Genomic DNA, 27,172 nt, shown 5'->3' on the forward strand with positions numbered 1-27,172 from the left:
CTCTACAGAATGTTCTCCCCCATTAGAGAGACTCTCTTTACCTCCATGTTGGTGTCACATCAGCTGATGCACTAAATTAGCACACCGGTAGAGTGAGCCTAAAGGGCACATTTCCCCCCAGAGTGTGACTCACAACAGTAAGGCTCTTTGAGAGGGCTACTGGGCCAGCCCCGTGCATGGCCCATTGCTTCTGGGTCGTAGTGCCCTCCTAAACTCCCAACTGCTCGCGCCAATCTCAGCCGCACTGCAGCAAACCCCCAAATAGCAACACTCAGTTATGTCACATTCAAAATGCCGTATAAACATTAATTGCTTTAATCCTCCTCACCCAGCTACAGTCAGTAAGTCTGTGTGGGGAGAAATGTCTTGCCCAAAATCATGCGGTGGTGCAGTCCTGAAATGACATTCGCAATAAGAAACTTTGGGCCGTTAGCCCTATACCTTTGCTTCCAGTTGTGACTGAAAAATTCCTTACAGAGAGCCTTCATTTTGAGAGTAGGCACTTGCTGAGAAATTAAACGCAATCCTGGATTAGAGCTGAGCGCTCAATGCTGTCAGGAAGGATGAAGCCCTGGATGACTCGGTCTCTCCGAGCCCATGCAAGCCCCAGTGGCAACAGGATCACACCCTTAGGTCCCCTTCACATGCCTCATCTCGCTCAACCTTGGGAGCAGCCTTTCTGACTTACATATATGAAGGATTGAGTCATCAGGCTTTTTATAGAACAGGTTTTTGAAATACTCTCTGAAGGGCAGTCTCATGAGGGGATAAAGCTTCAATATAAGGAATAGAGCGAGTTACACAAATTAAACCCCTAGCATTAGCCTGGAGATGTGCTGGAAGCAGGGCAGCCGCACCGCACCCCTAGGCTTTTTAAGTTATAGTCCTTCCCCGGGCTACGCTGCTCCATTAGCTCTGCACGCAGCAGCAAATGGAAACATCCAGCCTCTAAAGCCTGTGCTTCAGGGATTTGTACAAGGAAAGGAGGGAAAATCTTGTTCGTGGGCTAATTGGCCCACTGCTTTATCATGCAATGAGAGTTAAGAGAAGTCTGTTGGGAAACGGATGAAGACCACAGCACAAACATCAAAGAGGAGGAGAGAGGGAGGGAAGGGATTAACGAGACAGAAAGACTACAGAAATAAATTTTAGAAGAAAACATTAAAAGCATGTACAGAAAAAAAGGCAGAGAAAGGAAGTGAAACAACTATTTCAATGAGTAAGAAACAAGTTTAGAAAAAGGAAAAGGCACAAGATAAAATTAAATACTGTGAAGACTGAAAAAGACATTTAAAAAGGAGAAAGAGTATTTCCAGCTCTAAACTATTCAAAAATCTTGCACTACAATCTCCCATAAATAATGAAGTTTTAGTCTTTTTATTTGTTTTATGGTGTAGTTCTTAGAATTCACCTTTACATGTCTCTGCAACTTCATTAGCTAAGAAAGTTTTCTGTTTTATAAAAGTTAACAATCTCACTAAGTCCAAGATGTTGGAGCTTTAAGAAAACCACAATCATCATAAAAATCACAGTAAACACTGTCAAAAAACACATGTGAATTCATTTTGCCTAAGTATGTGCAATAGATCTACTGTAGTCCCCTCTAATTTCACAAAACCAAGGCGTACATCTCTGTGTCCAGAACACAAGGAGAAGAGACCCTGGACCCGGATTCATCAACAGTGTTGATTCAAACAACATTAGACCAGATGGTTCATTCAATGTTGCTGAGACATGAGAGACTGGGGGAGGGAAATAATCCCAAAAGTTGCTGGAGCTTGCAGAAGGCCTAATTTAGCAAATCTATACTCTGGTAGAAAACAAATCTGAAAACACGCACACCACGATTCCCTGTTGAACAGCAGCTACTAAACCTTAAGCTTGTGGTGGTGTCTGCATTATGGACAGATAATTCCGAGAGAAGACATCTTTTGTTTTTAACCAATATTCCTAATGCAGAACTCACACTGAAAGTTCCTCTTGCACCAATATGTATTAGATTTTAGGACACATCATGCATAACCCTGATTATACTTTTACCAAAGTAACCTTAGGAGGGGTGTTCCTACAGCAGCCTGTGGAACTTACATTGCTGCAGCCGTCAAAATGCATTACCCTCAAAGCTGCAAAAAAGGTCAGATGGGCTTGCTGTAGCTCTTCTGATGAAAGCAGGAAATTGTAAATCCTCAGTTTTAAGTATGGAAAGTAGAGAACTAAGGTGACATTACTTTACTCCTCACTTCACCTACCACTGTAAGATGAACCTATTTGTCCCTTATGACAATTTTCCGCATGTCATTCTGGGGCATCTCTGACTTTTATATAAGATTCCTAGGAGGCAGTTGTACCAAAGTAGTCTTTACCCTTGCTCAATAGATTTAGTGTTGATTACAGCTAGCTTGAAATTTTTCAATAAAAATAAATTTTCTGCTTCAACAATATTATTTGATGAAAATTTCAAAGGTGAGGGAGAAAACAGAGGTATAGACTTAGTAGCTTCAAGGACAGCTCTTGTCAAACGGCTCTCTTAGAAGGGAGTTTCTGTGCAAATTTAGAAAGCTTTCAACAAAGCATGGAGATTTTCAGACTTGGGCTCAAGCCCCCGCTCTGCCCCATTCAACACGACCTTGAATGATGACATCTTGTGTCTATTCTGTACAGGTACATGATCAGCAACTCATTCTTTGGGCAAAATAATTATTTACATAAAACAGAACAAGTCTGATAGAAAACCCTGATTTCCACTGGGATATAGTTCAAATCTTTAATTCAGATGCACCAGAGACTTGGATCTTCCAAAGAGTCTTGCTTTGTAAGAGCTACTAACCATTAGAAACTAGAAGCAAGTTGATAATGTAGATATCTATGTACTACATACCAGAAGAAAACTCAAAACACATTTTTAGGAAAAAAAATTCAAACCTAATCAAAATCCCAGTTATGTCATTGTGGAACTGAATAAGCCTGTGTTCTACAGTACTTTTGTTTTCTCCTTCTGCAAAATTCCACATAGTGCTGACAAAGGGATAGTCTTTGAAAAGGTAAAAGTCTGAGCAAGTTCTTAAAACGTGAATCAGATCAAATTATTGCAATACAACCTAAAAACTGCACAAAACCCTGTAATTTTACATGCATGATTAAATATGTTCAGCTGATAAAACATTGCCTCATTATGGAAAACTTGATGCTAGATTCTTCTCTCACACAGCATAAGCAGAGCTGCTGAATAAGGAAAATGTAAAAAGTTATGTGGACAGAATATGTTTGGCCATTGAATTGTGCATCAATTTAACTTTTTACGTTTAGAAAGCGTTGCTGGTCATCATTATAAGTAATAGAGTAGCCATAGGCGTGTAGAGGACAAAAGAAAAAACAAAGCATTTGGCTAGGGTTGACAGCTAATTCTAGACTCACGGTGATTAGATTCTGCACATACAGTAGCATGGGTGGGTTTTCTTGACCTTGTGACTTCTTACTGCAACAAGAACAAGAGCTCGAGCCTAGGGACCATGAACTACTGAATTGTGCTCGTGCTGCTGGCTGGAGAGCAGTGAGGGCTCGTGACTAGACAAAAGTGGGTGGGCTGGAATATTATGAGATGGAAAGGGATCAAGGAGAAATAGCGTGCTGTTGTGCGGCAAACAGATGCTAACGCCATTTGGCAATAACAGTTATTTGTACTGGCAGCCACAGCAAATCCATTATGGCTGGAGTTATAACTAGGTGGCAGAAAGCAAGGCAGTTCTGTATGGATGCTAGAGTAATAAGGAGTGAAAACGAATGTATGGTTACAGAGAGAGCTGAGATGCTGCAGCAAATATTTTCATGGACCATCAACAGCTTCATAATGCTTTCTGTTTTTCCTTGAGAAAATATTCTGATTTTTAGATGTTTCATGCTTACTCCTAGACAAGAAGTGGAACTCACTTTCTTAGCTAGCCTGTAACTTCATAACTTTGACAATTAAAAATATTAACCTTCCCTCAATCACAACAGATGAATCTTCCTGAGTAATATATTACTCTAAAACACATGTATGGTCAAAACTCAGATTTGCCAAAGTTCACTATTAAAATCATCAAGCTCACAAGGCTAAACATAATGCTCCCAAATACAGTGAGCAGGGACTTATGCTTGGTGGCATTTACAGATTGATAAAGAAACGAATACATAAAAATACTTAGCAAGACAAAACCAAGAAATTACTCTCTGTGTGTGTGTATATGGGAAACTGTTGGCTAATATAAAGCAAGCTTTGTGCTGGGGCTGGAAACAAGTGCCCAGATGCATAAATGGCAAAAAGACATCAAAGTTCAATTTCCCTGATGTTTGTTGGGTTTTTTTTAAAGCTATAATACATAATAAGTATTACTTAGCTCTGTCCCAACAAGGATAAATTTATAAGAGCAATTGTCTTACATTTTCAAATATGGAGGCTTCCTTTAATTCTTGTGCAACCCATGCTGCCCACTCTCAGTCCCATGCAAACTTCTTGCTCAGCTTATTATCCAACAGTGGTTTGTCCCAAGCTGGAGCTCAGGAACTTCCCAGTAACCTTCTCCCCATGCTGGCTGGTAGCTCCCCAGGACACAGGGAGAAAGGCAGTACCACAAAAGGTCCTGAGGCACAGGCCCCTTTTGCTGTTACTGCAGTTCAGAGCAAGCACCACCGGTAGCAAAGAGTCCAAACTGTTTTTTTCTGAGCAGCTGCCAGTACAATTTGCTTTGAGTTTATACACAGAACTTTGTCCCTGCTGGCCATCATCTCCATCATACAACCAGCGCACGAAATTTTCCTACATTTAAAACTCATTTATGGAATATTGTATAAATTAATCTTATATTCTAGGAAAATAGACATGTATTTGGTTTACATTCTCTCCCTATAAAAATACAGTGCTTTTTATACTCTATGAAGTATAAATACATACGCTTCCTCAAAAACATCCTAGAGCATTAGGACAGCATATACACCATAGGCTCACCTGTACTTTCGAAAATGCTTTTGTTTTGGAATGCCAATTAATCCATAGTTTATTGTATTTCAACATTCAGAAGGTCAAAGGATTTAACTCTTACACCCTTGCCAATGTCAGCTGGCTCATAATAAACATTCATATTTGTTTTATGACCCAGACCAGCTGGTGGGTTTTATATACAGTAAGAATGAGAAATCTGACAAAAACAAGTGATTCATCTTCATAATCTGAGTAGAGGCTGGAACCTTCAGCAGAATCTTAAACCTATTCATTTATTTGTTCTTGCTTTCTTTTTTTTTTTTGTATTACCATTGACTGGATGCAATTTTAAACATTCAGTACTTTCGGTAAGATGAATTTATTTGATAATTGGAAAAAGCTTTCCTGGCAGGTAGCTTGCTGGACTTTCTCCATTTGATACATGCTCATGTTCTGCCACGATGGCAGAAGGGAGGAGGCTACTGATGTGCTCATTTGCTTTAAATTGTTTTCACTTTCAGCTGAAATCATTAAGAGTGACCTGAAGTGTAGAAATGATGTACAAAAAAAGGATTATAATTAATTTTGGTGCAACGCTGTCAACAGATTGGTGCAACACTCTCAGACTTTGAGTTGAATCCATTTACAGTGATAACTGTGGTGTACTCTCGCTGGTGGCCTGTGGCCCAGATTTGGCCTGGAGGACAAACCCATCAGGCTTGTTGCAAGAATAGGGCACAATATTCATGCAAAGGTTGCCTTCACCACCAGACATCTTCATCTGCACGCAAACATCACCCAGCACAAAGTCAGGGGCTGTTTCTTACACAGTGGCCAGAAAAAATGAGGTAGGTGGGGAGGTGTTATAAGGGGGAAAAGGCACATGGCTGCTGAGGTGAAAATTCTGCTGTAAGCTTATGCCTTATGCTGTATGCCTTAGGGATAGCAAAAACATGTATCCCATTAGCTATCACTGCAAACCTCAGTAGAAAAAAGTCTATACAGCATTGCCAGCAGCAACAACTTGTGACCTGAAGGGACAGAGGCCTGGAATATATAGGAGGAGAGGGGACAGATAGGGTGTTTCTACAGTTCCCACAAATTCAACAAATTGACCCACTTCAGATGTCCCTTTTTGTAGGCCTTTTGTGGTTTGTTCTGGTTTGGAAGGTGGAGCTAACCTCCCTTCCCCCTAGCATACTCTGTCTCTGTGATACAGAAAATTCCTGCCCATCAGCAAATCCGAAAGCTAAGTAACAGCAGACTACACTAGTTAGTTTACATAGTCAGAAGAGCTGTACTGATTTGTACAAGTAGGTATTTATAGCATAACCACTTAGACACAAGCCAAGTAGACTCCCAGAGAAAGTCTGCAAGGAGATTGATTCAGACATGCCCAAGCCTTGCCAGTGAGCAAGCATAGGTATCAAAGGCAGAGTACCTGCAGGAGCATTGGCTAACTGGCTGTGTTTAGAGGATGTGTTAGCACGGGAAAACATTGTGCCAAGGCAGGAAAGCTCATTCTGGCATCCACATTTACTTATTCAAAAGGGACTTGGTTATCCCACAAGCCTCTGCTTTCCATCGCACAGGCATACGTGAAACACCTATTTCGGAACAAAGGTGCAGACAGGAGGCTGTTTTTGCTATAGCTATCTGCGTGTGCTATTAATACTGCAGGTTGGGTTTTACCATTCGCTTTGGGCAGGGACATAACGGATTCACACTGCCTGGGTCCTGCAGTGGCCCTTGAAACATCAAAGATCCCCCTTACTGCACTCCTACACAGCCATAACACCACCTAAACACCCAGACTGTTGTCCTCTATTTCAATAAATAACATCCCAAGCCACAGGCTGCACTTCTCCAAACATAAAACCTTCCCCCTGCCAATAGAAGATGCCATGAAAAGCTGAAGAACCTTAAAAGCTGAATAGCACGCCAGGGAAGTGAAGTGACTTTGCCGTGACAAAATGTACATCCACTGCGAGAAAGTTATTCAGCATCCTGCAGTTCAGAATAACTTGCTTTCAAGTTCTGTAAGTCAAATTCACTGACAGCATCAGGCATCGATTCAAAACAAAAGAATATGAACTGAAATGGTAGTGAATGAATAATCTCTTCCATTCTTTTCCAATACAGCCTATACATGATAAGGATTTTGCTTAAAGATTTGTTCTTTACTGTGCCTTCTGTGACATTCTGAATTACGACCCAATAGAAAAATCAATTAAAATGACTACTGAATAGTTCTTTATCTGCCACCAAATCATCTTCCTCCAGAAAAGATAATATTTCTACAGTGCATTAGACATGAATTAGCCCTGTTGTTCTAAATAAATAGATTAGATTTGAGATCCTTTAGCCTGCAGCTTCAGAAGAAGGGTGAGCAAGCAAACCATGGGTTTTATGTAAGCACAAAATAACTGACAAATATGTAGCATTACTCTAAAATCTAATCTTTAAGAGGTTTTTTCTTTCCCCCTGTGATTTCTGGTCTTTATTACAAATGACATGAACCAACATTTCTTTTCTGTTGGTCACCCCCCTCTACATACAAGCAGAGACATACACTGCCTATCACTCAGTTCTCAGTCATCCTGCATTCAAACCTCTCACTGGAAGAACAGTGGTATAAGTGGACAAATAGACAACAATATATCAAAGTTTTAAAGCACAGGGAAATTACTGCACACTTGAATTTCTGGGAAGCTCAGATACACAGTTTCACGGTTGACTGTTGTCTTCTATTTCTTGCTTGACCACAGAGACACCACCACTCCGGTAATTGGGCTCCTGGTGTGCTGAAACCACCACTTAGCCCTGAAGATCAAAGCTGACTGCTTTCTTGTTTGCTCTATCTCATACCTCTACTTTCTCTTTTCTTATTCTTTGACTGCAAGTGCTCTGATCTCTTTTAATCCATTTTTTATACAATGTTTACTATATTAGGGCTATAGTCCATAACTGACTCCTACGCACTCCCACAGCAGCTCAGATTAAAAAAAGAGAGAGAAAAAACTTTTGAGCTCTCAGAATGCTTAAATTCTGACCAAAACATTGAGACTTACCTATGCACTTTTCTTCACTCTTCACCATGTATTCTGTGAGATTTGACTAACCTCAGACTTACCAAAACTAACTTCTTCTTTGAAGTAATATGGTGAAGAATATGAAAATAATAACCAAAATATTTTGATCAGACAAAAGTGAAGAAAATACAAAAGGTATTGTACCATGGGAAAAAGCAGTACCTCCACATATAGCAAATGATACAAAAGATCTCTTTAGATTTGGCTAAGACGACCTTACTTACGGCTTTGCATCTTACACAGCCCTCTGAAACTTGTCACATTTAATGTCACAGCTTATATTAATGCCTTTACAGAACATTTCTCTACTGATATGAAGGAATTCATATTGCATATGACAATCTGTAGATCAGAGTTTCACGAAGCTGTTCGAAAAAAATTTTAGAAATATGTTCAGTTTATCATCTAATTTTGTTTAAATCACAGTATGAAAACATTTTATAGTCACTTTCCAAAGCCAAACTTTAAGAGAGTTTTTATCTTAATGATTTTTTTTTATTATCAGTGTTGTCTCATTTTAATTTTCAGAAAGAAGAAAGTACCTTCAAAGTCCCCATCTCTGGCTTTTGCTGCAAGTTCTGATGATGATATACTTTCTTGACATAAAGCACAGTCTTCCAATGCTGCATTCCTTAAACCCGGATTAACTGGAAAATAATCCAAAAAGTACCGAGATTCATATTTTTCCAACTTGCACTTAAAATATTCACGTTAGGATTTCAGGATTAGATTACAGTAGTAATGTATGTACCTTCTTCTTGGTGCTGTTATTACAGGACATACAGTCCTCTCACTTCTATCAGTTTAGCTGCATCCTATATTTTGTTTCCCAGTTCTTAACTTGGATCCTTTACAAAGAAGTAGATTTATAAGAGCAACCAGAGATTCCCTAGGTGAATCACACACATCAAATCACATATATCAAAGAAACTTCATCCCAGAAGTCCCTGACTTTTATTGACTCATTTTGTTTATGCTTACTGTCACCAACACCTTTTTTAAAAAAAAATAATTAATAGTTCATCCATTAAAAACTATTTCAACAAGTACTGTTGACTAATATATTTCCTAGTGATAATTCTGTACAGCTCCAGTTTCTTTATTACTTTTATTTGAATATTCAGGAGCTCTTGATCCTCTCTTTAGCAATTCTGTCCAACCCCATTTTTTCTTGTCTTGAGACCATAAAAAACCAGTCTATTTTCACATCATGACATCCTGCCACCATAAAAACATTGTGAAAGTTTCAACCACAAGTAATAGAGGACTGTAACGCATGTTGTCCATTATTCCACTGCAGAGTTGAATCGGATTAGAAGTTTTTCTGCTAAATTTAACCAACTTTTAACTTAGCATTTCATATAAAATCCTTAGTGCTTTTAAATGAAACTGGGAGAAAGGGAAAGTTAGAATCATAGAATGGTTTAGGTTGGAAGGGACCTTAAAGATCATCTAGTTCCAACCCCCCTGCCATGGGCAGGGACACCTTCCACTAGACCAGGCTGCTCAAAGGCCCATCCAGCCTGGTCATGTGGAAAGGGAGCAGGGCTGGGGGGGGAAAGAAAAAAAAAAAAAGCAAGCTCTGATAACCTTCAGATGCTGATAATTCTAATCATAACAAAGGACAAAGGTAATTGCAGTCTTGCTGGGATGACATGGTTATTTTTAGATAAGTTAGCTGACTTGCCTCTTTGAAAAAGAAATAATCAAAATGGTGACAGAAAAAAATTTCTTGCATTGGCTCACGATGTAGTTCTGGTTCTATTATCTCAATTATCTGGAATTCAAAAGTGGATATTTTTCTGTTTGGAAGCCAAATTCATTATTCTGCAATTTCTACATGACAGGCCAGATTCCAGCATCTTACTGAGCACTCTCATCTTACAGTCTGCTCTTTTTACATAGCTGTTTTAACTTCAGAATCAAAGACACACATCTTGGTAAATTAAAATGTGTCCAGTGTGAAACAATACCAGGAAGGGCTGAAGTCTATGAAGTCCAAGCCCTGCATACAATCGCGGCATATATGGGCTACAAACACTGTTCTGTTATACATAGGAATATGGAAATGAGCACACGCACTCTGAAGGCTTTAAGTCTTCCAACATTTGCCTCAAGATATACTCCTGTGTACCCATACTCCCAGTGACTTCAACCTATTTACAGTCTGTTTCCATGATTTTTTTTTTAAACATAGGTCAAATCAATGTACAGTGAGCCCTGTCAAAAAGTTAAGAATATATTAAGGAAATTGTTGTCAAATAGTTCCTGGATCTCCATGGGGCTACCAGCAAAAATTCACCACAGAAAACAAATGTTTAAATCTCTTTACCTTTCTTTTGCTTTTCCTTGTCTTCTGTTTCGGGTTTGGTTGCCATAACTTCAAACAAGGTCTTTAAGATACTTCTCAGATCACTAGCATAGTTTGTCTGCAACTGGTCAGCAACACCTAGGAGTTTGGGAAAATGGGAAACCATTACTAGACTATTACACCATCCTTAAAAAAAAGTATTTAGATTTGTCTGTTGCTACCAGTAATGGCCTCATATTTATTTTTGAGGGGATCACTTGCTTGTGTTAGGAATAAAAATTGAACATTTAAACTAATTTTCCATAATGGCCAAGTTATATTCTGGCCTTTATGCTGCCTGCAGTTTGATACATATCTTCCTTATCCTTTAGTGGAAAACACTGAGAGATTCCTTTTGCATCAAATTCAACTGCTGCATCAAATTTCTTCCCTCGAAGACACGGGGCATCACCAAGAAAAAGGAAGCACTTTTAAGTCAAACCCATTGTATGCCCAAACTCTTCATCACTACAGGTCTAAGATGTCTGCATCTCTGATTCTGTAAGTTTGTCTCTGTCAGGTAACAGGTCTTTCTAGTTCAGTCTGCAACTTAGGCCCCAAAACACAGTCTTCCTGCAACTTCATCTCCAGTCTGTTCTACCATAACTTTATGTGTGCAAAAAAAAAAAAGGATGAATAGTTTTTACTTTCAGACCAAAAGGATACTCTCATACCTGAGATACAGACAAAAAGGCGGTGAATAAGATCATTACTGCCATGAAATCTCGATCTGATCTTTTCTCGGGTGGCAATTTTAGCAGCCTGCAATGCGAGCTGGATTTCTTCCTGATCAATGTCATCAGATGAACAAGAACTCGTCATTAAACTACTGTCAGAGAAAAAAAAATATGTAAAGAAAAGTAATGTAAATCTCTACTCAGTTGTTCAGGATGTTCAGCAAATCTTAAAGGATTTCTGACTCAGGCAAGACTCTATAGCAAACTGGGACTAATTGCTGTAAATTCTTACTGAAGTTAATCAACGTGCAATCAATCACCATCACATTTGATTTTCACTCTGTGGCATAGCTGCAAAAAACCTGAGCAGAAAATCATTCTTCTGTAATAGCTAAGGAAAACGCAATAAAATACAATGTGCTGTGCCATTTTTCACATTAACTTCTTCTAAAAGCTCAGTCCTGAGACCATAACTTCACCAAAAATCTGAAAGGTGAATATCAACCTAAAAATGAGAAGGTCAGTTCTGAAGTCAACTTAGAAATTTATTAATGTGGAAGTTAATTTGAAAAAAATAATTTCTGAATTATGTTGCCTTAAAATAGTGAGAATAGAATCTAAATATAATCTTACATGAAAAAATGGAAAGAAGGGTGATTAAATACAATTTACACAGCAGAGAGGTAGATTAGTTCCCTTATATACCTAACTGTAGAAATTGCTGAAATGTCAAACTACTGTAACAGAATGGCTCATCAACTCCAAAGAGATTAAAATGTGTCACCAAACATCTACTAGAGATCTAAATTTTCTTTTAAAAACCAGATGCACGATCGCCAGCAATTTCTACTCTCCCACCCCCCAACCATTTATGGAGAGGAAGCTTGAAACAACCTGAGACCGCAGGGAAGCTTCGGTGGGAATCCAGCTCCTTCAAGTATCAGGAATTATCTGATTTGTAAATCAATTTTTTTTTTTTTTTTTAAAGAGGTACTTAGGGAAAAAGTAGCACTTTGCCAATGGAAAAACCCCTAACTGGGAGTACAGCACAGGATGTAATCACATAGAAGTCCTAAAGATTCACTGTGTTGACGGAAGGAGACATGCCTTCTTACTCCACTACATTCCGAGACAGAGGAACACTAAACCGTTTGCCCCACATATTGGAAAGAAATTAATCTCACCAATGATTACAAGACTAGAATATTTTACTTATAACCATACTTCAGCTGTTCAAAACTCCGGCATTCTTTACTATGCAGACAACTACCATGTTAAAAAAAAAAGTTACTGACTGCATAAATAGCATGCATAACGAAAGAAGTAGTTTCTAACACATTCCAAGTTCAATCTGCTTTTATTAGGTGCTGAAACATTCGCCATCTTGTAGATCCCACGCCTGTGGCAGTGTGCATGAACAGTTATTGCAGGATAAGACACATAGGTAACATTTATAATTATTTGTAACAAAGTTTTATGGGATATAGTTTTGAATTCTACCTGTAGGCTATACAGATAATCCTTTCAAATGTAAAAATTAATTTATCAGGCCATACAATCTTAAAAGCCCTAGTAAAAACAGAACTGAAAATAAATAAATACTGGAGATTAGTTATTGATAGAAATAACAATGGAAAATGTGTAGCACGAGTACCTTACTTGGCTTCTCACTCTTTCAAAGACAGAGTAAAGAGCACGCTTGCAAGAGACTCATTTTGTTCATGTTATCTATTGCTATGAACAAAAGCAAATTCTTGTAGAAAGATGTTAGTTCTATGTTTACAGTTCCCTCAGCACCACAACTGACTAGGTTTATTAAAGATACCAAGAACAGAGTAAGAATTCTGTCTCTGAATTTTTCCTTTGCTTTTCCATAGGGAATATAACATATATATTACAATAGCAAGCCTGCTGGTGTGGAAAGGTCTGTCTTCAAGACAATGAAAAGGTCATGTAAGAAGGTGGCTTATAAAGGAGCCAACTAAAAGGCAGCAAGAGCCAGGAAGCGATCCCCAATTCGCAATGGTATGCAGCAGATGATTGCCTATTTGCACAAATGCTAATATATACAGATAAAGGAGTTTGTCTGCCTCGCAACATGGCCAAATAAGGTCTAATTTTTTTTTCTTGTTTTTAAAGGAATTGATCTTACAGTGATATATACATTTGCACTATAAATTGCTCTCCAAGGCAAGCATGGACCTCCTGCCAGAGAAAAAAGCAATCTCTGTGTGTAATTATATACAATGGTCTCTTTGAAACTCCCAATAAGCAAAAACCTTAGTGCAGGGTAAAGCAGGGGTGCTGATTCAAGGATGACTATTCCCTCCAAATCACAGTTGAAGAAATATTTCAAAGTAAGGTGTTAAGTGGGCAGAGAGCTGTGAAGAGTGCTTTTCAAGAATATAAACTACTTAGCCCTCTCCCATTTTGCAGAAAGGAAGAAAGGCTCATTCCACAATTCTGACCAAGCTCTGACCAATTCTAATAATAATGTTTGCCTTTCCAAGACTTCTCCAATTGGGAGGAATGCAGTTTTACCTACTTCCTAATTCTTCCAAGGAATGTGGTTTGACCTACTTCTGTTTCAGGCGCTTCCGGGTTAGATTTTGTCATGTGTCATTAAGACTGGTCATGTCCCACCACAAGACGAACTGGAACTTTTTTGTCCTAAAAATCCATAGCACAGAGTACACACAAATTGCTTCACCACTGTGGGATGGAAGGTCTGCATGTATGCATACTCCCATTTATAACATACTTCTATATGCACAATCACATGTAACGTATAATATCTATACACAAGAGGTTCAGAAAAGAAGATATTTTGTTTTCAGGACTGCTTGTGACATGGCAAAGAGAAAAGTGAACATTCCAGAATAATTTAAAACTGGACCTAAGAATCACTACAGAGTTAGAAATAATTATTCTACCTTTACCAATAGGACCAAGACAGATTTAGATAAAAATGACTCTCACAGAATGACTAATGACCATCTGGTTTATACTTTAAAATATATCTTACTGTTAAAAAATTAATATTATAGAAGCAGTCAGAAATACTGTAAGAACAGAAGCACAGCATTTGTTTTAGATAAACAGCAAAGAGAGACAGCTTTTCTTCTAAGAGGGTATCCCGAACAGCAGTGATTGCATTTATGCAAATATTAAAGATTCTCTTGATTTGCTTTTTTAATTGGTATTATAGAAAATGAACCTGAATTTTGATCTACAGAGCTCATCTTACCTTTTCTCCAAATTATTCTTTCAAACAAGTTTTTTTTTAGTTCTATAAGGAGTACCATTCCTACTTAACTTAACTAACACGCATAATTTGGCTCAAAATTCTCAGCTGAAACCAGATGTGTAGGAAGCATTTAATTAATGTCAGACTACACTCAGATCTGGAATGTTTCACTGCTGATATCTGCAGAATCAAGTACCAGTGCAGAATATAAACAGCCATACTAAGTAGCTAGAGACAAGTCCTCAGTTTCACAACTTCTTGGTTGAAGGGAACCCTGCATTGCCCAAGGAATTAGGTTAAGAATAGATAAGACCAAACTAAGCATGGAATTCCCCTTGTGAAGTGTTTATCATATAAACAACGCTTATCATGTATTTATTTTTCATATTGTAAAAAACATTGCAAAGTTAATATGTCTGAGAACGAATATCAAGAAATAACACATTATATAAAAGGTTGATTCCAAACAGCAAACCCGCTTATACGTTATAAAAGGAACAGATACGCACTGGCAGATACAATGCATTAGCTTTTTACCTAATTTGGCTAGCAATTTTAAAACTACTCTCCATTTGTCATATTAGAAGAGTAGCAAGACTCTTTCAGCACTTTAAAGATCTATCTCTAGAACAGTTGTCTGGTGTCAAAGCTTGATATTGAAATTTAGTCAAATATGTACAAGCAAATAAAACCCAATATAATGCAATTGTTCACAATATCATCTGTCACCTGCAGAACCAATCTGCTTTACAGCTTTTAAGTTCCAAAGGATACTGTGAGCCAGGTTAAGCAGTAGTATCCATACATAATGGAAATCAGGACCATGGAACAAGATTATGACTGACTTTCAGAAGTGGCAAGTCATTTTAGGTAACCATCTGTGATACCGTAGGCCTTGTGCTGAATTTGTTGGGCATTGACTCTAATCCAAAAACAGTGAAAGCAGCAAGGTCTAAAACTGAACAACCTAAGTCAATTGATTCAAAGTTGGTCCAAATTTAAATATTTTATATTTCTGCTCAAAAATGAGTCAGTAGCAGTAGAAATCTGTGACCATTCACAGATGTTTCCTTCCAAATCTGTCTAGAAGTATCTGGTCCATTAAACCGAAATCTGCTCTGAAATGAATGCAGAATGTATGAGATCCACTCAAAGAATTTCTCATTATTCACAAATAAACCCTCAGAGCATCTTAAGTATGCATTAAATATACAGCACCGGCAGATAAAAAGAATTTTAATGTTCACTGTATTTAATATAATGAATACAAAGAAATCAAATTAATTATGTTTTCAAAAGAATAATAAAAACCATTTTTAAAAAGTGGTTTGGTTTTATTTGTTTGTTTTCAGAAATCTTAGATCAAGAGTGGTCACTATTTGCAAAGGAGTAACCCCAACATATCTATTCTACTATAAATGATGCAATTATGTCACCAAATTCAATAGGAAAGTAAGATCACCCTCTAAGTCTCTGATTTCAGGTGAAGTCTTTGATTACAACTAATTTTCAGATGAAGGTTTCAGAACATTGTTATTAGTGCCTTTAAACTGAGAGTGCTCAAGTTCCAGTAAGACAAACTCATCCCAGTGAAATTTAAGAGCAAAACACTTTAAAACTTCTATGAACAATACTACAAATGTTTACTGGAAAAGTGTTAACACATAATTCACTGACTATCCTTACACCATTTGTGCTATACAAATACTTATGACATCAGCGATAACTATTCACTTGCTCTGGAAATCTCCAGCAAACTCACCACGCATGGGCAGAAGCAGCATGCAACCAGTTGCAGCACAAGAAGTAAGACCTTCCTGCTGTAGTGTGAATGCAAATTTGTGAATCCACTTACAGTGACTTCAAAATCCATGTATTAAATGGTACTATTCTGATCAAGAGGTTTGCCCACTTTGCAAAACCAGAGCGATACATTTTGAGACAAAGTTGCTTTTTAGGAAAATTTCATACATGCCATATGGAAGCAAGTGTGATACCTTCTACAGTAAAGAAATGTGACAATTTTGCAGGTTTTCTATGATTTCACACATTATTATTTACACAAAAGGACACTACAAGTATAAACCATGCTGAAAGTTTTTACAAAGGGACAGTAGTCCAATTCTTACATATCAATTATAGTTCATTAAAAGAATGATGAGGGACTACCCACAAAGTATAAAACACTGCAGTTCCTTGGACTTAAATGACATCAGTTCATTTGCACTAGTTGGGCTTAAATCTCTCATGTACATTACTCAAAATGCCACACGTTTTTAATAACTAAGATAAAAATACATACACGTATAGCTATATTATATACAAGAATTTCCATATATGCTTTGAATATTCTAATTCTTATAATATTTCTCAAAAAATATAATGAGCTCCTTGGCTTTCATTTTTATTCATACAGAATTTAGCACAATGGCCACTTTATGCTCTGTGTAAAATATCAGTAAGACACTTTTTATCCAATCTATGATACTTTTTCCTTCTCCCATCTGATTTTTATCATACTTTAAGTAAATAAAAACACAAATACAAAACTTTTGCAGGCAAATCTCTATGTTGTTGTCTGCACACAATTTCTGAAACTACTTCAGTAATTCATCCCACTGATATTCGTGTAGGCTGTAACTGGAAACCCCACCACTAACCTGTCAACCTGTCTTTCCTAAGTTATTACTCTTACTTTTATACTTCATAAGGCTATAGTTAACTCGGGGTTCTAATTTGAAAAAAAAAAAAAACAAGAGAACAAAAAAAAATAGTTGGGGAAAGGCAAAGGTTGTATACATGGGGAATGACAAGAGGAAAATGACAGGGGTTTGGTAAAAGAAGTACGACTATGCAGCAGTAAAAAAAAAAATCAGTACTTCCCATTACGCTTTTTGTAGTACCTCTGGTGTTTCTTTTTCGGTACTCTCACAAGAAACACAACAAACAGCAGGTTAAGACCCTTTGGTTTCTAACATGTACTAGTTTTGATGTGGTTGGAAGGAAAATTGTGAGATTAATGGTTTCTTACAATTATTTTAAGTGAAGGGGGTGGCTACACACTGAATTTTAGAGTAATTTAATGCAAATCCAGAACATGTCTTATTATTTGAATAACAGCATATACTTATTTAGCTAAGGTCTATATTTTAAGGAATGAACCCAGAAGCTACATTTAAAGCAGACTAAAAAAGGTTTAATTCAGAACTTTATTTCTTGACTTTTTAACCCTAATATTTTATTAAGTCAAGAGGGTTTTTAAATGCAATCCCTTAGGTATTTTCTATTTTAAGAGAAAAGGCTAAAGAGGTGAAAAAAGCCTCCAAACCATAAAGTGTTCCCAAGGCTTCAATACTTTGTCTTGAGAAACAAATAGTACAACTGCATGCAAAGCTCTCTCAAGAACAATCTAGCTAGGCACCACCAGGAGTGGACTTGACCATCAGACTACAGTATTATCACATGTATTAGCAATGCCCAGCTCCACACATGGTAGGACATGTGGTAAAAGCCCCATCCGCTGTCAGCCTTTTGAATTCCACAGTAGGGGAATTATTTTTCATATGTTGCAAGATTTGCAGAAGCCCATTCTTAGCTTCTTTTGCCCCAGGAGATGGGGGCAATCTGAGGTCAGCTGATTGAAATAAGTAATTTGGCTAATGGGATTAGCCACATGTCCTAAGTGATATCTTCAATCAGAAAAAATTCCTGAGTATTGAAGATGCTGAATTTGAAATCAGCAGCAACAACTTCTGCTCCACACCCTGGCAGCTTTTGCATCTGCCCACTCCGCTGGAAGAACATCTTCTTGAATCCTTCCTCAGCTCTTCCAACCTCAAACTGCAGAGCATTCTCGTTGTACTTAACATGTTGGACTTTTCAAAAAAACACAGCATCTTGCTAAATAGATCCACTACAAGAAACTACCTACACAACTGGCTTATTCAAAGTCATTACCACTCCAGCCTGGGTTTTCAGAAGAATGCAAAGGCACTTTATTTCAAATGGGAATTAAAATAAACAACATTGTCAGTGCAGGATTTATCAACTTTAATAGCGCTTGTTCGCAAATAGCTTTTCAGTTCATTACAGATAAAACTTCTATAAGACTGCATATGAACAAATAACTTAAGAGCATTAGTAATCAACAGGGCTCCTTTCTAACCATCAAATTCAATGTCAGATACTTGCAAGGTACTACATTTACTGTTATTCTTAAAATTTAAACCAAAAGGGGATAAAACCTGCAACATAAGAATATTGTAAAATTCAAGAAAAAAACAGAACTGAAAATTAAGAAGTTAAAATATTGCTTAGGTTCTACTAAGGTTTTCTCAATTCCACCATGGCATTTTTTTGTAAGACTTCTTTGTAATCAAACACGCATTTAAAGTTCTCCTATGTTCACTCACACTGCAGAAGTACAAATAATATCAGATTAGAACACAGAAATAATTAAACTTCAAAAATAATCCTGAACTGGAAAAACTGAAAGTGAACAACAAAAATAGTGTAGCACTTATGAAGAAATGGTATATAATATCAGCTCTGGTATCTGATACAGGGATAGAAACGCATTGGTTCCAGCTTTTACGCCTTATCCAGAACTTGACACAGGAATAGAACCTGGATACCCAATGCCAGATACAAATACTTCCAGGGGCAAAGAGTCATTTCATATAGCTCTTCAGCAGTGTCCTCTGGGATATGCAAACAACTATTCTGTATGGCATAGTAAAAAGTGAATTAATTTAGCATTCAATTCCAGCAGACACTGTCTTGAGTTGCAACTCCTGCATGTGGCAGAAAGAGATGGAGAAGAAGCACTGAAAGTTTTCTAGCAAGAGGAACTCTGAGGGATATGGAAACTTATTAGCACAACATTTTCATATCGCCTCCATCAGTTCCCTCAAAAAATAATACAGAACAACCAGCTGCAGCATTAAAGCATGCTAAAGTCTAGAAGAATCTCACAGGAATTCTGTATTCAGCCATGGGAGTCAAAGCTGAGAAAAGCTAATTAAAGTATTAGGTGGAGCCTTAAGATTTTAATTCGAAAAGAAAGCTTTTTCTTCATTTTCCACCTTCAATGCCACTGAAAGTATGAGGAAATCCTGTCTTTTTTCCTCCAGTATAATTGTGGTTTTACAACGTATCTTGGTTTTAGGCATTGCCAAAAACTGCAGTTACTATAGTGATTTTAGTTAATTACACATAAACTCAAAACTCCCAAACATGCTATTATAAGGATTTTTGGGGGGAGAAAACCCAATCTGTAAAATAAAATCTAATTTCTGAAAGCTAGTAATTTTTGTTCTATTAGTAGCACAGGGAACATCAAGCGACATTCAACAACAGATTTTTACACATCGTTAAAATGAACATGATTATAAATGTGGACAAATCACTGAAAATGAAAATTACAAGTGAGCTATGTAGAAAGAAGAACACAAACCCATTATGATCACTTTTGTACTCTCCAGCCAGATGATATGCCACCTGGAATACAGCCCCCAAATGGCAAATTTTGGGGTGCCTACCAATTTTGCTAGAACAGAATTGTTGCTTCTGCCACTGATGCTAATCAGTTTAAAATATTGCCCTATTTAACTTGATTTACACAGAGGGGAACATATTTTATACTTAATTTACTTCAACCATATTGGATATTTTAACATCACTAAAATATGAAGTTTATCATTTTAATAGGGAAAGACAAAAAAACTTCGAACAACTGAATTTTCACCTTCCCACTGTAACAAGCAGTTCACACAAGCTGCCTGGGTTATTCCTCAAGAAAATAAAATCAGCATCAGTTACTTGTTACTGAAGACAAAGATACGGATATAATATACCCAAAAATACCTTGTGGAATTTCCTAAAAGGGAACACTATAGCTTCGAATATGCTGTACCATTTGGAGATTTGATTTTTATGTCTTGCAGGGTGAAGAACAAGATAGGCATGAAACACATCAAGAAGAATCCTGGCGATGAAAAACTAGAGACATCTGCTTCAGTCACATATGTCTCGCTGACTAAAATCATAAGCAAAAGCTGACAGACCTCATCAACGCTGACTTTTTTTGTTTTGCTGGTACTGCTCAGCTGGTTGCAGCAAGGGATTTAGCAGCAAAGCAAGAAGACTGTACACAGCAGCCTGTTTATGACTGTATTAATATGCATATTAATTGCCCTCACATTGCTTGAGTGACAGAGCTATACAAAACAGCACAGACTCACAGTGCCTAAAACATACACAGTTTGCACTTCAAAATCATTAGGCAGGAATAGTGTCTATTCTAGAAGTCATTCTGATTTTCTCAAGGTATAAACCCCCTTCTCATCTCACAGCTCTTCTCACTGAACTCTTATTTCCATGATTCCAGTACAGTACATGTAAAGCCACTACCAGCAGCCTTTCTCTGGTTATTTGCAGTCTTTCTATAAAGAAGAGCTCTACAGAAAAAAGGGGAAATAAAATCTACAGCAATGCATTAATCAAAACAAAAATGACAGTACCAAATATTAATGCAGAATTAATCTGTCATTTTTCCCAGCTTAAATAAACATAACCTGACCAAGTTAACAATGGTAAAACTGCAAGAGAGGAGATCTGGAGACACAGCTCATCAGGTAGACTGTGACACATCGGTTAAAATATATTGTTAATGTATTTGTTGTCCTCCACACCGTCATCTACAGAGTAGTTGTGATCTGTTTATTAAAACTTGTGGGCATGTAATCTGCGCTGTAGCTTTGATAGTATAGATGAATGCATAGCTTTGGAAAATGAGATGAAAGAACTCACTTCTTGTATCATTCACAGTCCTGCTGAATGACCAAGTTATTTTTCCTTCTCGCATCCTCTTCAAGGCACTGAGTTCTACTGATGAAAAAACACAGTATAAAACCTGGTTTTGTAAGAACCTGTCCACCCACGAGAACTTGGCTTGGTCTGCAAGACAGGCAAGAAACTGACTCAGAGGTGACACTCAGGGAGTGGTGAGCAATGGTTTTTACTCAGGCTGGCAGCCTGTCGCAAGTGGGAACCCCCAGGGATCAATACTGGCCCCCACACTGTTCAGCATCTTCCTAAATGATCTGGATGATGGGACTGAGAGCACCATGACCAAGTTTGCTGATGACACCAACCTCAGTGGTGAGGTGGACACATCAGAAAGGAAAGTCATCTTACAGACAGACCAGGGCAGGCTGGAACAGTGAGCTAGCAAGAACAGTATGGAGTTTAACAGAGATAAGTGCAAGGTCCTGCATCTGGGATGACACAACCAAAGAGACCAGTGCAGGCTGGGATCCGTGTGGGTGGGGAGCAGCCTTGCTGAAAGGGACCGGGGGTTATAGTGGACAACACACTGCACAGGAGTCAGCAGCGCACCACTGCAGCAATCAAAGCTGGTTTGCATCCTGGGTTGCATCCACAGGGGCATTACCAGCGGAGATAAGAGATGTGATCATCCCACTCTACCAAGTGCTTGTCAGGCCACACCTGGACTGCTGTGTTCAGTTTCGGTCTCCACAATTCAAGACAGACTGACTAACTACAGAAGGTCCAAAGGAGGGCCATGAAGATGATGGAGAACCTACAAGGAGAGACTGAAGTAGTTAGGTCTTTTCTCCCTGGAGAAGAAACAGAAGGCTCAGAGTGGACCTCATCACAATATTCCAGTATGTAAAGGGCGGCTGCAAAGACGACAAAAGGCTCTCTTCACAAGGAGCCACATGGAGAGGACCAGCTACACCAGCACAGATTTCATCTTGATATAAGAAAAGAGTATTTTACACTAAGAACAGTAAATCACTGGAACAACCTCCCCAGGGACGTGGTAGAGTCCCCATCACTAGAGGTTTTCAAGATGCAACTGGACAGGGTGCTAGATAATCTCATCTAGGCTTCCCTTCCCACAACAAGTCGGACTGTATGATCTTCTGAGGTCCCTTCCAACCTGGGCTCTTCCGTGATTCTATGAACCTACCGGCAAGGTAGCTTCAAACAGTCTCCTGCAAAACACCCTCTATTTCTGAAGCAGGTAATCAAAAACTCATCTCATTAATATACCAAGATAACCTTCCCTGCCTTGTTTCACACGTGTGTTTATACTAACAGGGATATACTCAAAATATGCAATAAAGTGATACCCTTCAACTATATCCAGCAAGCCAGTGACCTTGGACTCTGCCCACATGTACGCAAATATGGGTATTCTAATAGAAATAGCCAGATAAATATCCTACTCTAATTGCTAGCAGACTCTTGCTGTTTTGGCATAGACTTGAGTCACAATACATTTCAGGTACTTAATTTTACAGACTTTAAATAACATAGGCTAAAACTTCACCACCCATTTTTGTAAATGCCTAAAACTGTATAAAAATACACCCTCAAACACCAATAGTTAAGCCACAATGACATATCTAAAATAAAAAGTGACTGCTGACCAGGAAAGGCATCTATCATACCATTAAGGTTAGTTTTAAAAGTTATTATTTATATTTAAAGTTCTGATTTATTGGCTCACCATAACCTTAAAATGAAGAAGTAGGCTTTACCATGTACTCTAGGCAGGCAAATGCTTTAAAACAGATTCATCGGTATTTCTTCCTCCTTTGCACTCTTACACCAAAAACTCCAGTGAAGCTTGAAATCAACTAATTTCAACTACCTTGTTCTTCTGTTGTCTCTCCTATTTTTCCTCCACATTCCCAAAACAACACTTTTCTTGCCATTTTCTAGCTCCAGTCTTCCAAAGAACTTAAGTTCATTCTTGGCTTTAAGCATATCAAGTCATCTCATTCTGTTAGTGTATGAATGGCCTTCATTTAGGTTTCCACTCAAATTAATGGCTCTCTCAGGATCTTGCCCCATAATTGTAATGCATGTTGAAAGATGACAAATTCCCGCAAACAGTTTATTTTTAAAAGCTACTGGCTTTCCTACTTCCAACACTGAAATGGATAAGATTACAGTAGTGTATTTTATTAGCTGCCTATTTACAATTCAGTAAGCTATAGTTATATTAAAAACTATTCTAAAAATTACACTTATGAAAAAGGAGCCATTAAAATTGAAAAACTGGATGTATTGTTTCCTGGAGCTAATATAAACAATGGACCAATTGCCACTTCCCTGCTGTAGTTAGAAACATCTCATTTTCACTCAAGTCAGCAGTATTATTCCACAGTCACACTGATACAACAAAAAAATTCTGCATATTCTTAAGAGTCTGCATAAAAACACAGTTTCTCTGAAACCTTCTGAAATATGTGGAATACGTTTATTCTTTGCTCATAAAGTTGACTACTGATCAATCTCAAGTCTAGATACTGCTTAATGAACGATCATCATCTGAACTGGGCTGAACATTTCACTTCTTCACCGTTAGACCTCTGAGACTAGGAGGAACCTTCTACACAGATCAAGTACCAATGAAATAATCAACCTTTCTGTAGTAAAACCATTTGAAAAGCTCTCTGTACCTTTTTTCCAATTTGTGCTCTAGAAACCTCAAGCAAGGTTTTAAAATGTTTTTCAAATTCCTGTGCGAGCACAGTCAGTAATCAAAGTATGCAATCATAGTTCTGATTTAAGACTGAAAATCTTTGGTCCAGATGCATGTCAACAAATTACACACTTAACCAAGGTTTCCACTGTTCCCCATTGACTAAACAGGGAACCTACAGCAGCAAAACTCTTAATTGAGATATATCAGTTTGGTGCCTAAAATTAGGTAGGATGAATAAACTACATAGCACTAGCTGATGATGGGAAAAAAAAAAAAATCTAAGGCAGTAAATCACAGGCTGATTTGAAGCAGCCTCCTTTAACAGGTCCCAAGTGGTTTCTACTGTCCAAACAGCTTTTTCCTTCCAATAAAAACCAAAACAGCAAACAATGACCCATAGGTCGGAATGTTGCTCTGGGATTCATGGAGTGGGAATTTTCTCCCTGGTTCTCCATTTGGAAAACAATAAATGTATAAATATATAGAATTCCATACATGCAATGCTTCATTGTTTCAAATCCATTCAGACCATGCTATTAATACACTAGTAGTTCATTCAACACCCTGTGCTATTCTTGTTAAGCTGGGGTTGGTACCAGAATAGAATTGGTTTGAAGTCATTTGGGTATTTCCAAAACACACCACAATCTGAAAACATGACTTTCAGTCTCAGTTTTGGTTATCTAACAGCGCAAAGGAATTGCTTATGATTCATGAGAGGTTGAAAGGCCAAATAAATGTACTTCAAGAATTCTATGTTTCATAAAAAATTGCAAATGTTACATTTAAATTTCTAATCGCTGTTAAGTGAAACCAGCAAGAAATTAAGTACATTAAAATGGCAAATTTCATAGGAAAAAGGAAACAAAAAAACCAATTTAGGTATTGTTTTGGATATGCACATGACATCAGGAAGAACTTAGTTATTTCAGATAACAACATCTTATAGAGATGGCCTTTGCAAGGAACATGTTTGTTGTTTAGGTAATACAAGATAAAAGAAGAGGGGAGCCCCTTAAAAATAACATATTCTAAAATGTATTACAAATACTTGTACCGAATATTACATTTCTATGCACACAGATGTAGGAACATAGTACTTTGAAGCAGTTCAACTTCTGAGCTTTTTTTGTCTTTTATTTTATTCAGTTGTTAAGATAACTTTAAACTTTTTTTAAAGTAAGCATTTCAAAAGGGGAAATTCATATCATCATAAGGAAAGGCTGAGAGAGCTGGGACTCTTTAGCCTGGAGAAGAGAAGGCTGAGGGGAGAGACCTTATTAATGTTTACAAGTATCTGAAGGGTTAGACCCACCCTTTAGATAGGATGTGGTGGATAGGAGAAGGAGGAGAAAGAGGATGGTGCCAGACTCTTCTCAGTGGTTCCCAGTAACAGGACAAGGGGTAACAGGCACAAGCTGTAACATAGGAAGTTCCAATCAAATATGAGGAAAAACTTTACGGTGAGGGTGACAGAGCACTGGAACAGGCTGCCCAAGGAGGTTGTGGAGTCCTCTTCTCTGGAGACTTTCAAGACCCGCCTGGATGCAGTCCTGAATAACATGCTCTAGGCAATCCTGCTCTAGCAGGGGAGTTGGACTAGATGATTTCTAGAGGTCCCTTCCAACTCTGAAAATTCCATGATATCAGTATAGTCAAATAAGCACTTAGCTATTTTTTTTTTTTTAATTGGGCCATAAACTACGATAGCTAGATCTCTAGTAATATCAATCAGAGAAAAATGGGCAGCTTAGATTTCTTGCATGAAACTCAGGGACAATACAATGCTATAGTTCAGTGGACAAAAGTGCAAATGTACATGTACAAATACTGCTTTATAAATCAAACTTCAAGCAAAACAAAAATCTGTAAATGCGATAAGACAGAACTAATTTACCTAACCATCAATACAGTGGCAACTACAATACTAACACATGAAGGCAGCACAGTAAGGCCTTGAAAAGAAGTTGTGCACCTAAGGAAGACCTACTTATTCTTGCTGCTCCAGTTACTTCTGAAGAATAACTGAAATTACTTCTATTGTCCATTCAGATAGCCCTGTGTGAAACAGTCCCCTTGATGTATTCAGCATGTAGAAGAGGGCAGCTGTCGCATGCAGGTAAATTTGGTTTTGTTTAAAGAACAGTCAAAAGGAAACGTATTTCAAAATTAAAACCGTGAAAAATAGTTTTAGTCACATCTTTCTGCCCTTATTTTAAAAATATGGAACACTAAAAAAATTGAGCCTGAAGATGTACACATCCTAACAAAATACGTATTATATCCACTATTTCCTCTATCACTACTAGAAAAGACCTTTTCACCCCCCCTTGCTATCCGCAAGCCTAGATAAAATTCAGAATTCCTGAAGTTCAAATGAAGTGCTGGATAAACAGATGAAAAAGGGAGGACGAGAAGCAGCGGAAGATCTACCTCGATGGAAACAGTGGTATTTCAACCTGCCTGTACCAGAGTAATAAAGTTATTGCATACAATGTACGCAATATATCACATACATATATGTTATGCATACTCTAAAAAAAGCAAAGTACTCACATTTCTACTTTAGTAACATTTTTCTGCCCTCAACTTTATTCCTCTGTTATTCTCATTACATGTTCTGAACAAAACCAATTAAAGTTAAAACTCATGCAGTTTCAGAAGATAAGAATATAAACTAGTATTTTTACCAATTTTGTCCAACACCACTGTGGAAGTTAAATTATTGTGAACTGGGAATGCTCCACTCTTTTTACTATCTCATTTTACTAAGTGAAAAAACCCCATATTTTATAGAAAGCCAAGACCTCGCTAAAACAAACATTTGGTACTTTTCAAGCTAAAACCTTAAGTCTCTCTTAAAAAATGCTGTATGAACAAATAAAAGGGAGATCACAGACATAAGTAATTTATTGCTTTATACATTAAAACTTTTCCTTAAATAGTTGCCTCTCAATTGCCACAGCACTGAAGAAAGCAGCTAGAAAAAAAAGCACCTGCTGTTCAAAAGGAAGAATACTCAGAAGTGTTGCTGTCACTTGATTGTTAATTCAACGAAAATTTTTAACCAAGCATTACCCAAAACCATTCGTCAAATCTGACTGCAAAGTGATGTTATTACCTCAGAGCGTATATGCTGGAGAGACTACATGTAGTGACAGAAACACTCTCATAGTCACTGCTGGAGATGGAGCTGAGGGGGGAATCACGTAAGCCATCCTGAGAACTGAAAAAACATATGGAAACAAAATGAACTGCTGAAGCGAACAAAGGTGAAAAACAGAGCACTGTGGTAACTCATGGCTTGTCACGGGTTATACAGAAAT

The 27,172-nt window shown here is 37.7% G+C and overlaps 1 protein-coding gene across 3 annotated transcripts in view; it reads right to left on the minus strand.

Moving 5' to 3' along the window:
• The window catches only part of ZFYVE28 (zinc finger FYVE-type containing 28), a 162,581-nt gene that overhangs the window by 5,898 nt on the left and 129,511 nt on the right, over positions 1 to 27,172 (minus strand). Inside the window, exons 9-12 of one of the 3 annotated variants that reach the window (XM_074587396.1) lie at positions 26,968 to 27,072; positions 11,074 to 11,228; positions 10,382 to 10,498; positions 8,592 to 8,696 (exon numbers count right to left, since the gene is read on the minus strand). In XM_074587396.1, the coding sequence (XP_074443497.1) occupies positions 8,592 to 8,696; positions 10,382 to 10,498; positions 11,074 to 11,228; positions 26,968 to 27,072 (482 nt within the window). The remainder of the gene's footprint in view (positions 1 to 8,591; positions 8,697 to 10,381; positions 10,499 to 11,073; positions 11,229 to 26,967; positions 27,073 to 27,172) is intronic. The other 2 variants (XM_074587398.1, XM_074587397.1) reach the window with 2 other exon arrangements.

Source organism: Larus michahellis, chromosome 5, assembly GCF_964199755.1.
Source record: "Larus michahellis chromosome 5, bLarMic1.1, whole genome shotgun sequence".
Lineage (NCBI taxonomy): Eukaryota > Metazoa > Chordata > Aves > Charadriiformes > Laridae > Larus > Larus michahellis.